This window comes from Anas acuta, chromosome 15 (assembly GCF_963932015.1).
Source record: "Anas acuta chromosome 15, bAnaAcu1.1, whole genome shotgun sequence".
Taxonomy (NCBI): domain Eukaryota; kingdom Metazoa; phylum Chordata; class Aves; order Anseriformes; family Anatidae; genus Anas; species Anas acuta.
The window spans coordinates 14,367,577-14,381,349 of NC_088993.1; the positions used below are offsets into that span (position 1 = coordinate 14,367,577).

The 13,773-nt window shown below is 40.8% G+C and overlaps 1 protein-coding gene across 1 annotated transcript in view; it reads left to right on the forward strand.

Moving 5' to 3' along the window:
* Positions 1–13,773, forward strand: part of SDK1 (sidekick cell adhesion molecule 1) — a 392,668-nt gene that overhangs the window by 328,282 nt on the left and 50,613 nt on the right. Inside the window, exons 30-33 of the mRNA XM_068699921.1 lie at positions 3,814–4,015; positions 5,995–6,098; positions 7,860–7,930; positions 12,756–12,891. Of these exons, the coding sequence (XP_068556022.1) occupies positions 3,814–4,015; positions 5,995–6,098; positions 7,860–7,930; positions 12,756–12,891 (513 nt within the window). The remainder of the gene's footprint in view (positions 1–3,813; positions 4,016–5,994; positions 6,099–7,859; positions 7,931–12,755; positions 12,892–13,773) is intronic.

Genomic DNA, 13,773 nt, shown 5'->3' on the forward strand with positions numbered 1-13,773 from the left:
ACTTTTATGAGAGGCAGTTCTTCTAACCTGCCGGGCTGTTGGAGATTGATTTTTCCATCAGCTGCTATATTGGCCATATGCAGCCTCCTTCTGCAGTCAAATAGTTTTATTTTTTTCAGCTCTCTTCTTCTCTAGAAAGATTGCAAGCTTAAGAACGTAAATGATGGATGAATTACATTGATTAGGGAACACAGAATGAGAGTCAGTGATGTTGCAGGATTTCTTCATGTGGTTCCTCCATTACACCTTAATCCGACCTAGTGTGTTAGTAATTGCTTTGGCCTTTTCACTGCTGTAAATTCAAGCAGAGTGTTTGCCTCTGGATTGTCCAGAATTTTTCTACTTCTTGTATCAGGCTCAAAATGGTTATTCACATTCTGCATCCTCAAATTCTGTTCTGTAGGAAACCTACCTGAAGAAAGCAAGAGCTCCATGTACATGAATGAATGCAGATGCTTAGATAAATGTATCAAAATGTGAAAGTTATAAGTAATATAAGTTATTACAGAATCTGCTCTGCATCATTGCTTGTTTCTAATGCCTTGGCTCAAGTAACAGCTCAATTATCCAGTCATAGAATGGATCTCCAGAGCTAACAGAAAAAAAATATTTTCTATTTGTTAAGTTTTTTTTTTTCATTCAGAGCTAAAATAGGAGGTATTAGTAGAGAACAAGAGTGTGGGCTTTACTTTGTTCTTACATTATATGCCATGTTCTACTGCAAAGCGTTTATCTAGTCTCTTGAGCTGGTGAAGTCAAAACTAGCTGGGGCAATGTTACCAGCCTCACTCCCTTGTGCAGTTAGATTTTGTGCCATGTGCCACCTTGACCAATTGTACAATTTTCATATTGATTTTCAATAAAACCTCACCCTCAAATATTACTACCATACAACTTCTGTGATTTATAAAAGCACTGTTCAGAGAGAAGCACACTTCAGCAGGTAGCTAGAGCAGACCTCTGTAGACATCTTTCAACTACTCTTAGCACTTTTGTGTGTGCACGTGTACATGGTCTTTACTCTAGCCCAAGATTTGCACTCTAATACTACAAATAATACTTACTTTTGGTTCTTAAAATGCAACTACAAAGCGATCTCTCATTTTAAGTCCTTTCTACACTTCACCAATTAGTTAGTGCGAGAGCAAGGAGTTTGCATGCTATTTGCTCACATCTTCCTTACTCTTTTCCTATAACACTTCTGAAAAAGAGAAGTCATTGGCCTGATACTCAACCACCAGCAGGGAAGACCGATGGGTTGCATTTCAGCTACTTCAATCCTGTGTGGTTGGTGTTAAAATTCCCACCAGCATAGCTCTCCAGGTCACATGCAGCCTCCCAGTGTGTAACAGTGCAGTCCTTAGAGAAAGAACCTCTAGAGCTGTATTAGGAAACTTAAAGTGCCTCTGCTAAAGATACTGTCCATCAAGCAGGTTTATCAGCTCAAGGTTTCTTCCACCACTGTCTGATTGCTGTCAAAGTGGAAGTTTAAAGTCAAATGTATAAGTTTCAGGGGGAGGAAAAAAAAAGGCATGCCCAATAAAGTGAATAGTCAAAGCTCAGAACCTCTCCTTTTCAACAAAATGTGCTCAGATTTCCCAGGCCATGCACCGGCTGTTGCTGGATACACAATAGCTCAAGGCAGAACTCCCAGCTCCACTGCAGGAACAATGATCCCTTGTTGCTGTCAGTGCTTTAGGGTTATCTTGAATAGGCAAGTCATAAAATAAAAGGAACTCTTTCTCTTTTTGATGGATGGCTCTACTGTGTCTGTGCATGTGCTATGGAACTGAGTCCCAAGGCACTGAGAGTTAACTGAAGTGATCCCATATGTAAAGTGTAGAGAGAAAAATGTATAATCTTACATCAACAAGATTAGTGTGAGGAGATGATAAAGAAGTTTATCTAGCGCAGCTATTCTGTGAACAAGTAAACAAATAAACAAGCCTGGAACTTGTATACATAATAAATATTCTAGAGTGAAAAGATATTTACTTTCCATTAATAAAAACACATTTAATATCCTTGTTGACCTTGATAGTGAGGTAAGCAGGCATGAAAATTCCCTCGAAGATCAGCAAAATTGGTCACTTATTCTTGCCCTTTAAATTCCCGCAGTATAAAGCTTTATATTTTACAGTGATACCTCTGATTTACAGGTCCTGAGCTGTATTGTAGCTGTGTTCTCCAGACATGCTTCCGTAGAGCTCTGGATCTACATAATGGCATGATACCTTTCTGACTAGTTAGCACCAGGGATCCAGGCAGAACTGAGTCAGAAGATGTAAATGTAGCAAGAAATTAAAAGGAGCCCATTGAGTCATATGGCCTGGTCTTACATTCCTGCACAAACAGCTCACCTGAACATTTGCTTGTGGCTAAATTCCCAGAAATAAACTCTTTATACTAATGCTTTTGTACAAACAGTCACAAAGTGTATCTTGCAGTACAGGAGATTTTAAGATCTCCCATTAGCAGCAGAAGGAAACCCAGTCATGGGAGACTGACTGCAAGATCTGACCTGCCCAAAACTGCAAGCTGGTTAAAGCTTATCAGCAGAGAGTATTAAATCCCCACATAACACTCACTTCCTTTGATAGAATAACCCTGAATACCTGTCTCAGCCTGTCAGTGTAAGGCATTGACCTTTTGCATTGTACTCTGGATCGCAGGCGGCTGGCACTGAGGGCTTCCTACAGCTAATAGCTTACAAATCTTTTGGCACTGATGTCAGCAAGAGCATGCTGCAGAGAGGTGCCAAAACATATAGGAAATGTTTTCAGGGGATGGCAAACAAATAATGTGCTCGCCATACAGAGCTGTGAGGAATCATGCCATCAGAGGGATGTTTATGGAAACGAGTGCTGATGAAGTTGAATTGAATTGCTTCTCAAAAGCAAGTCACTGCAGTGTCTCCAATCAATTTCTGCTTTATTACATGCCACACATTTTAATCAGAATCAATAATCTTCATGATAAACAATTAAACAATTATTCCTCACTCTATAGAGTTTCTCTATTGAAATCGATGGAGTGCAGAGACACAGTGACGGGAAAGGAGATCTATATTGAAACAGTTGGGGACTGGCATGCTCACACCTGCGTTACCACTCCTTGCCTCATCTAAAGGTGTACTGTTGATTACTTCAGGGAGATCTCCCTCAACATTGGCAGTGGCTGGTCTGACTTTGCAGATTCAAAGTTAGTAAATGAGAAGGAAAGAAGAGGGGAGGTCTGGAAGTGAACTGAAGCAGGTATTGGGATGGACTGTAAGTTGTGGACTTGGACTCTGCTACACACCAGCCTGGTCCAGTTCATCCCTTCCTCTTCTTCATGCCTTGACTGGGGAGCAACTGGTAGAAGAAGATGTGATGTAGCACAGAGAGAATCCTCTGGTACCAAGCAGAAAGCACAGATTAAAAAGTGAGCTAGTTCACAGGCAAGTTTTGTCAAAGAGCAGTTGTAGCTGGGAGCACACCTGAGTTTCATTAAAGACTTTTTTGATTTGCTTGGCTGCTGCTCCTAATGATTCTTCCTTAACCTGCCAGGTTATGACCCTCAAAAGTTTGAGGTCTGCTGCTAGCAAAGTATATGTTCAGTTATGACCTTTTATGTAGGGAGATAAGAATCAGTTTTATTGCACATCTTTGCTGCAGAAGGTTAAGGAAGGGGATGGCTTTTACACTTCATGGGGCAAATCCAAAAGTTCAATCTCCTGTGGCATTACCACTATGAAAATCCAATTATGCTATCACATTTTCTATTAGCTTGAATAGCCTCTCAAGGCAATACCAATTTATGGTTTAATTGCAGAACGGCCAGCACCTCCCAGGCAGCTGACGACCCCCCAGTCGGATGTGTCATCACGGAGCCTGCAGTTGAAGTGGGTCCCTGGAAGTGACGGATCTTCACCAATACGGTATTTCACGGTGCAAGTGCGAGAGCTGCCAAACGGAGACTGGCAAACCTATTCCTCTTCTATCAGCCATGAGGCAACATCCTGCATCATTGAAAGGTACCGTATGATCCCAGCCTGGCATGGAAATTCCAGTGTTTTCCACTTAGAGCAGTTAGAAGGCCAAAGCTAGCATCACTCAGCTTCACGGTCTTTTGGAGGGAGATAGGTTAAGTGAGGGTCACCGATCCCATTGTAGAGGTGGTGTTATGAAAAGCAATTCAGAGATTTGCTGAAGGTCATGCAATAAATCTAATTAAATTTGAATTGCAGTGCATCTTTTGAAGCCCTTATGAAAGCTCAGCACGGTAGATAATGCTACTCAGGCTAAAGCATATGTAGCTATGCAGTGCTCTGTAAAATACAACTAGTGAAAAATCCTTTCAGTAGTGACTGATGTTAAAATCCACTCTTAATGCTGCATTGCAATTATCTCTATATAAGCTTTTCCAGATGAAATGAGAACCATTTTTATCTGCGTTTTCCATACTGAAGTTTATAGATAGCATCAGAATGCCTCAACTTTGTTATTCAGACTTCATTATATCCTCAGCAGTGCTGTTGTAATTAAAGTCCTTGTAACATCTGTGAAAACAATTGAGTGTCTATGAGAAGGTACTTGTTTTGCTGTCCATTTCCTCTATTGACCAACTAGTACAAATCAGATTATTTCTGAAAGGCTGAGAGCTTCTGCAAAATACTGAGCTCAAAGCATTCAGATACAGATTTTTCAGGTCTGTTATAAAAATATCAGTGGCTGTGACATATGGCTGCTCTCTGGTCATGTGCCAGAAGATGCAGATACATTGGTATCCTTTTGTCTGACTGTGCAGAAAAAAAAAAAGAAAACCTGACAGTTATTGTACAGATATAAACCAGATTCATTAACCCTGGAGGTGTTATACCCCCCCTGAATTATACCCAGTATCTTTCCAGTCAAAACTTCTAAAATCAAGGAGACCAACTGTGTCCTTTAGACTTGACATTGGCATTACTGAAAACAAAAGATCTGTATTTCAAGGAAGATGATTCAAATTCTTAAAGTTGCTGTAGGTAAGTAATGGTGTCCTAATAGTGTGGTACTGCTGAAAGTGTTCTTCTCCCACTTGCTAAAAGCATTTTCCTGTGAAAGTCCAGAAGAGTAGTATGTGCATGGTGCTAGAGTGCTGCCCATCAGAATGCATTATCTCTTGATGTTTAATCATTCCTTACAAGCATCTTTACTTGGGTTGTAGTCAGTGTTACATCTGCCAGCTGGTGGCTAGACACTTCCAATTAATCAGATAAATCCCCCATAACTTACAGCTCTGCATTTCTACCCTGCATGTGAATCAAAAGGCAGCCTCCCCCACACCTTCTCCCTGCCAAACCAAGCCAGAAGAATCTTTGCTAAGGTTATGTCAGCTGGAAATCGCTCTTTGCATATCTTAAAGCCCTGTGTCGATAAAAGAGCTGCAGGGAACCTGTTGTTACTGTCTTTATTAAATAATCTAGGTAATAACATTAATTTAAAATTCAGTAGGAATAAAACGCGCTGATCACACGGCGTGCTGTAGAGGATTAGTCAGAAGGCTGACGCTCTGAATTCCAATGCCAGCTTCATCCTGACTCACGGGCTGACCCTGCACATCACCTGCCTCTCTGTGCACTGAGGACGAGCAAACCTGCTGGTGTGTTCAGAGGATAACTCAGGCAAAGCTTATGCAGCACCATGAAAGCCAGGTTTTGCAACCCCATGCAGCAGAGCAGTCATAGGTTGCTCCATGCACTGCACCTTAATGGCTGTTTTCTGGAGCATGATTCAGCTCTGAATCCATGCGTGTTTTCAGGATTTCAGGCCCAAGGCAATCTGAGAAGATGCTGGTGGCACTGAGGGTGTGAACAGCTCTGTGTCCTGATGAAGCTGGGGGAGGCTGCAAAGAAAAAGTGGCATGGGGAAGAGAAGCTGCCAATGGGCAGGCTGTCTTTAAAGGCCTGTTATGAAGCAATCTGTGATGATGCAGGGAGATTTCTTAGATGCCTTATTGTATGTTCCACAGCCTGAATCCATTCACCTCTTACAAACTGCGAGTGAAAGCAACCAACGATATCGGAGACAGTGACTTCAGTGCGGAGACTGAAGCGGTCACAACTCTGCAGGATGGTAAGCATGGAGGAGAGGCAGGTTGGGGACATTGCCATGGGATGGGTGCTCTGGCATGCTCCTGGGTCTGCTGAACCCGCTGCAATGTGATCTCCACGGTGCCTGGAGTGAAGATTCAACATCAAATGTGGTTTTGTTCTTAGGAGATTGATACAGGTAGTAACGAGGTTGGGCTGAATTAATAACAGACAGTCTTAAGTGTCCTGCTGTGCCCTCGGAATGAATCATACTTTCAGGAGTCTCCAAATGGAATTAAACTCCGTTTGATTGGCTTCCAAACTCTGCACTAACCATTATCTTTGCAGAAATTGAATAATTTACAGGAGATCATTAAAAATAAATGTAGAACCGTGAATACATTTGAAGAAGTTTCTTCAATTGTTTTCACTCACAATCCACATCACTCTGCAGTACGGCAAAATTGCTGAGGTATAAGTAAGAAAGAGCACGAAGCTCCTGGAAACACGAGCATTTAATCCTGCAGATCAGGACTAATAAACTGTGAATGACATTGACAAGGCTTTTATTTTTAGCCTTAGAGATCAGCTTCTAATTCCTTGATTGTATAAAGCCAATGCCTGAATGCAGAATTAGCTCTGATGTCTTGAATGGGACTACCAATGGAGAAATGAACTCTGCAAAGTGAGAAAAAGCATTGGCATTTACGCTTAGCCTGGGAAATAGCATAATACTGGGATACCTGTGTTTATACAGTGCTCAGATTTAGTATTTAATACAGCACAAGGAATGACTAGTCAAATAGGACATGCAGATATAAAAATAGGAAAAAAAAATGCCGAGGAATGTTTAAAGAATGTGATACTGAAATTAGAAAAACAGGACAGAGCTTGGGGGTATCCTAAGTTAAACAAGTATTTTTGTAGTACTTGAAAAAACGATGTGCCTAGCAGCCTTTTAAAGGCATCTCAACTCTCCACCTTCCAGAATGAGCTGCTGCATGGTGCAGGCTGTAACTGGTACTAATGAGGCAATACTGACTCACTATTTTGGAATTCAAAATTTTATTTTCAATTCTCTTTGAATTTAGCTACGGTGAATCCAGAGTTGTGCTTGGCCTCCTCACAATACAACTAGGAAAGGCTGTGAAAGCTTCTCACCTCCTTAACAAACTGTGAACATTTATTCTGCTGAGCAAACCTGGTGCTGCCACTAGAGCATTACACTGCAGAGGGCTGTCAGCTCCTGATAAGCCTTCCCTTCTTTGTACGTGAGCTGCTGGAGTGTGTGCAGATGTGTTTGTTACAGGCCGTGGACACAGGAATGGGTTAACCCATGGTAAATCAAGCTGTCCTAATTAAAATAATCTGGGAATGCATGACATGGACTCTTAAAAACAACGTGGGCTTGCCCCAACTGTGGCAAAAATGTCATGGAAAATTTGGGAGTGGTTTGTTCATGCTTTCCAGCACACACTCAGCTGGTTTAACTTCACTTTGAATTTCTAGCTAGTTGTTTGTGAGCAGCTGGCATGATGCAGCTTCCTCCAGATTTATGCCCTGAGCTTTTCTCTTATTCCTGCTCAAGTTGCCAAGGCCACAGGTAGAGCAAGGAGTGTATGAGAAATGGCTGGCTTCTGCCTGGATTGCAATATTCGTATCAGCAGCATTGCATTTGAAACCCACCGCATAGTGACTGGGACAGAAGACTTCTTTCAGCAGTGAAGAATTTGATGAATAAGCTGCCTATTTTTCACCCTGTTGCTATAACTGTTTTGGTTACCTTTCTATTTTTCTCATTTAGTTCCAGATGAGCCACCCAGTTCTGTGTTAGTAACTCCCCACACTACTTCATCTGTCCTTGTGCAATGGCAGGTAGGTAAAATGCAAACTCATGATGTTTCTTGTTTGCTTTGACTTGTTGGCCGCAATGGTTCATTGCAATGGCTGTTTTTCTGAGCTGGAAGGAGTGTAGTAAAGTTGAAGGACTGCAGCTACTTCCCTGGTTTCCTGCTCTGGGCATATATTTTAGTGATGGATAGAAATTTCTGTGTGTTAGTTTTACTTTGTACCCTGTGAGGAAAATCTTGGGAGGTAAGAGTTTCTCTAGAGATGCCCAAGATTATTACTTTCACAGATTCTTCTGTCCTTTAATTGTTGGGCAATAGATGTGCATCTTTACAATGAGAGCATTTAACGGTGTGTGGTATTGGTAAGGATCAGGAAAAGCTCACTGCTGTTCACATTGCATACTGCCTCCTCCAGCTGCTGAAGTAATCAGAAGTGTATGCTGTGCGTGGTATCCTGCTCGTACTTTGAGGAGCTCCATGTGCCCTTTTGGCTTTCTGAGGGCTAAAAGCTGAGATTTCTTCAGAGTAGAGGAAAGCAAGTTTCAGCGCTCCGTAATGTCTCTGAGTTGGATGTGAAAGAATTCGTGCCGAGTCTGCATTTTATATACGTCTTTCCTGTGCCTTCCTTTATCTTTCAATCTGATACTGGCCTCCTGGGATATGCTGGAACATTTTGTGACCCAGTGCCTGAGGCTCCTTTTTGTGGAGTAAGCACTAATAGAGGGAGCCCAGTGGGGTGCTGCGCGTTATCTGTAACCTCTGCTGCAAAGCCTCTGCCCACCCTACTCCTGAGACAATGTCCCACACACATAATAAGGATGGCTTTGGACAGATTGCATTAGAGTGAAAAATGTACATATGCGTTTACAGTACAGATGGGGCTCCTTGCATTTTGGAAAAAAAATGTATGTATGAGGGTCTGTTTATTGCTGTGCAGCAGCACTTTAAAAATATGCCTGGCTCTACTACTGGGTTGCTGGCCCAAGTTCATGCAGCATAATACTAAGTAACAACATTGCTTACAGCATGTTGAACAAATAGGAGACATGTTGAACGGTTTTACCAAAGGAATTGTGGAGAGATGTAAATCTGTCGCCCCACCTCCAAATAAAACCCACAGTGAAGGAAAAGGTATGAAAAAAAAAAAAAAAGGGCAAAGAGAATGTGAGGCATGATGTACTGTAGAAATAAACATTCCCCCAATTGACTGATTATTGGTGTGTAGTTAATGTGAAATAGGTGGTTGTTTAGGTAATTGGATGCTTTTTATTTCATGAAAATGAAATGGGGTTGTTGTGCCAGAGCCATCTCAAGGGAGTTGTGGGCGATTATATGTCATTACTACATGTATATTAATAGGTCCTGGTAATTCAGCCGCACTATATTTTTCAAATAAACAAAAATCTTCAAGTCCCACAATAGCCTCCAATTAAGAAGTTGTTTCACAGCAGTGTTTAAGAAATAATGTAAACTGAAAACAGCAGTCAAGCTAAATGGGAGAGCAGATTTCCAAGCAAAGCTAAATTTTTAACTTTGAGCCATGTTAATAATTCACAAAACAAACTCTAGATGCACTATCTGTGCTTTCAGCTGCTTGGTCCAATCAGTCCATTATTTTTAAATTTAAAGTAGGAAGAAAATAAGTAATTTCCATTGCGGGCTGCTGTATCAATAATGCAAGGTTATTTCAAATGTTCTGGAGGATGTTACAGTTAACATCAGGGTTATGTACTGTTCTGCTTCTACCATAGAGACAGCAATTATTCAAACTTACGTTGTTTTCTTTCTTTTTTCAAGAGCACAAAACTGTTTCTCTTAATTCTGTACAGCATTATGGCCTGCCACTCATGATCATTTTACCTGTTTCAGCAGATCCCTCAGGCCTTCATACAAAACCCTAAATAATCCATTACATCAAAAGCAGACTTCTGTCCATGAGAGACGCATAGGAAGGGGAAGACCTGACCTTTTAGCAGAGTACCCTTTTCAGGAGAGAATCATCATTTCTGTGGCAAGGAGAAAGACAGATTTCAAGCCATTTATTTTCTGAGCTTTCCTGTCCTAAATTTAAAGAAGGGGAAAAATGGAGAATCACATGAAAGCGTAAGAAAACAATGCCTGCTATCAACAAATCGGTGTTGTACCGCAGTGAGGAATTAAGCTTTATCTCTTAGCAGCTGTATGGCAGGGTAGGGAGGAACAGCTTCAGTAGTGTTTTTCTTTTAAGATTCTCTAGGATTTCTATTTCAACTTTTTTTTTTTAAGTAAAAAAATGTTTTTGATTAAAAGTTAAATAGAAAAAGACATTGAATCCTTGCAATAGCACCTTCCTTCTAGATAATAATTAACTGAAATGCAAATCCATGTAATATATACTTTTTTTTTTCATTCTGTGAAGTTTTTTCAATGATGGACAGGCTTTATTATATAGATTTTTTTTTCAGCTTTTCTCCTCCTTTGTGGCAATGTACTACCCGGGTAGGACAATGTCTCCCTTTACCTTGTCTGTGTAGAAAACAGTCCTCGGGTTTGTGGTTTGACTCCTCCCTTCTAGGACAGAGGGAGGTGATGACTATACAGTGCTGTCGGGTCTTTCTCAGCTAGGGCACTGTCAGAGCTAAAGCAGCTTTGTTATAATATAGAAAACAAAAAAGGAAAGTCATAAGATTGAAAAAGGAGGGAGAAAAAAATCAAAATCATGGTACATATGCTAGTAATTGCCAATAAACAATATCTCTTCTCCATCTCGCAGAGGATAACATTTCAGCTGGTCCATGAGTGATGGTGCCAGGCAGCCGTGGACAAGGCTGTCACTTTGTTTGGTTTATTTGTTCAGTCCCTTACACCAGGGCTTCAACCTGTGACTGGAAAAGGTTTTTGTACAAGGGGTTGATTTATTTGCCTTGTAAAGTGGACTCTGAGAGGGGGTATGGCTGCTCTTCTTTTAAATATAGCAAAGGAATAAATACCCTATAGGGAGAACAATTTAACCCAAAAGACAATGTTAGCAGAGAAACAAATGGTTACGGACTTTCTCTGAATTATTTAGATGAGAAATTTAATGAAGTTTCTAACCACCCAAGTAGGGAGGTTTGGAACAGCTTTCCACAGAAATACTGGGAAGCAGAAAAATTGGCTTATTTTCTGGTGGAGCTTGCTCTGTTTATGAAAAGGACTTTTAGAAGTTGTTTTCTGCAGTCATGAAGGCCTCATCTTGATGATTCCCAAGGTCCCTCACAATCTTGTGTTCCTGGATCATTCTGTACTACAATTGTTAAATAATAGTGAAAGGCGGTCAAAACTTCTGCAAAGGATGGAGCACAATAATGAGCATGAAACCTGATGATGAATGAGGTTCTCCATGCATAGCAAGTAAAGCAAGATCCTGGGAAGTCTGGGATTGCTTTCGACAGATTCTGCGCAGGACAGCTGCAAAAGAAGCGGCTTCTTGCAAGAGCACTTTCTGCTCCTTTTCTTGGTAATTTGGTGTTTATTATATACACTGGATCACATACTTTTTTTTTTTTTTTTTTCCATGAACTACAATCTTTCTACTTAATTCCTTCAGCCCTTGCCCAAAGAAAACTTAGTTCCAAGGAGACAGGACAGCTGTTTCTTACCTTCTACTATCCCGAGGAAGTAATGGAAGATTCATGTCATTTCTGGAAGCAGAATGTTAGGTTATTACCAAATTTCTGCCTTCTTTCCTGTAAAAATATTCTTCTTACTTTCTGCATTAAAATTACATGTGGTATTACCTTATACTCTAACAGTGTATCACACCAGTGGTTAATTTTTTAATGATGGACAGAAGGTTTCTGTAGTAAAGTTCTCAAGACTGCTAGGGATCTTCTTGGATTAAAGGCAAGATCATCATTAAAACCCTTTTCATTTATCCTTTCAGCCCCTTAAATTTCAGTACAAGAATCTTTAGAAGATAAATGGCTCAGGGCATCTTTTCTTCTCTGCAGTTCTTAGCCTGCATTAGACTCATAAAAGTCATTTTTTCCCCAACATCAAGAATCTCTTTTCTTGTCCTTAAGTAATCCATTCAGACAAAAAGCTCCTGGTTGGGTATCTGTAGTTGAAGGAAGATGTGAAGGACTGTTCAAGAAGCCATGCTGAGGTACCATGTCTTGGGACATCTAGTAGCATCTTCCAGGGGAGCAAACCACATGCATTTGGGCCAGCTCAATGGTCACACGTACTCTGCTGCTCCAAGCTGTTGTGGAGGGATACCTGTGTTTTCCCATGGGACTGAACCTATGCAACTCATCGGAGTTCATCATACTGTGACTCTTCTCTAAAAGCCTCTCTGATGCCTATTCTCATCTTCCTAATTAAAGCCACGATATAACACGTTTTGGTTATTCTCTCATCAGTCTTTCAGTAAAACATTGGCAAATGAGCAATAGTCTATGAGCAGTCCCCAAGGAAAATAGCTTGTCTTTGGCAAAATAATTTATTTTTGTCATCTCAGGAGAAGTGAAATAATGGTTTGCTGCATTGGAGACCAGCGACATGCATTTTCAGCGATCTGTTTATGTTATTTATCACACAGATTTTTTTGGACCAAGAAGGAAAGCAGCTTATCTCAGAGAAATGCATTAGGCATCAATTTTTAAGTAAAGAGCCTTTTGTAATTGCCACAGCTGAGAGAAATCATCAAAGTTGCCTTTAACTTGTGTTTTTCCCATTGCACGAGTTTGTACATTGCTAATGGCTGTTTTCACCAGAGAGCAGCACCGCGTCCCTTTGTGCAGAACTGGTGCCAGCTCCTGTCTGTCGTGTCGGATGCTTGTTGCAGTGCATGTCTTAACAAGAGTGTTCTTCGGGTGAATGTCTTTCAGCCACCTAAAGCTGAGAGTCTGAACGGCTTGCTGTTGGGATACCGCATCTACTATCGGGAACTGGACTACGACACCGGGTCTGGAACAGAATCCAAAACCATCAAGAACCCTTCAGCTTTAAGAGCAGAGCTCACACGTAAGCCTATGTTTTTAACACTGTAATATCCCAAAATCTGTCCATGCACAGACATTACGTGCACTCTTACCACGTGGAAACAGCACACGATTGTGTCCAAGAGTGCTGGGGATAATTTGGGTTTTACACGTTCAGAGTGAAGATGCTGGAAAATGCTATTAACTTCTGTATGATCAGCATCACTTGTAATGGTGCGCTCTAATCTGTGCCATCGTGCTTGAACTGATGTTCTGTCCTCCATGTACCCTCTGATTTCCTACTTTCTGCTGTCTTCACTGGATGATTACCCTGGTGTACTTAGTTCTGCCGTCAAAAGAAAAAGAGGGGGACTTCATTTTCCTCCACTTGCTATTTTCCAATATTTTCTATTTTTTCTAATATTGATAGTTTGTTTTTGTGGTATAAAAACAACAGATGAGAAATTTCAAGTAACACTTCTAAAATTTTGAGGTGCTAGTCCCTATTTTGGAAGAAAATAGCAAAAATGAGCAAGAAGGTGCATGCTTGCTGTGTTGGCTGCTATTTTTTTTTGGCTCTCATGGAAAGAAGGTAGAGAGGGAAGGGGATAATAGAAAAATAAAAAGGACTTTTAGACAAAGGATAGAAAGAAAATCAGATGGAATAATAGGTAGAATAAGGTGATGGGAGGTAAAGATGTGAGCATTCAGTAACTTTACAGGTATGGCCCAGTAATGAAACATGCTCAGGGCAGGACCATCTTTTGTCCTTTTTGATGTAAGTGGAATATTCAGAATAAGATAATATTCTGTGAGCAGCAGAATATGGCTGAATAAGACTATTTTAATATCTTTTATTGACTTCCTTGTTTCCCTGAACCCATACAAATGGTTTCTGCAAAAGCAAGGATAATTTTTGTGTGGG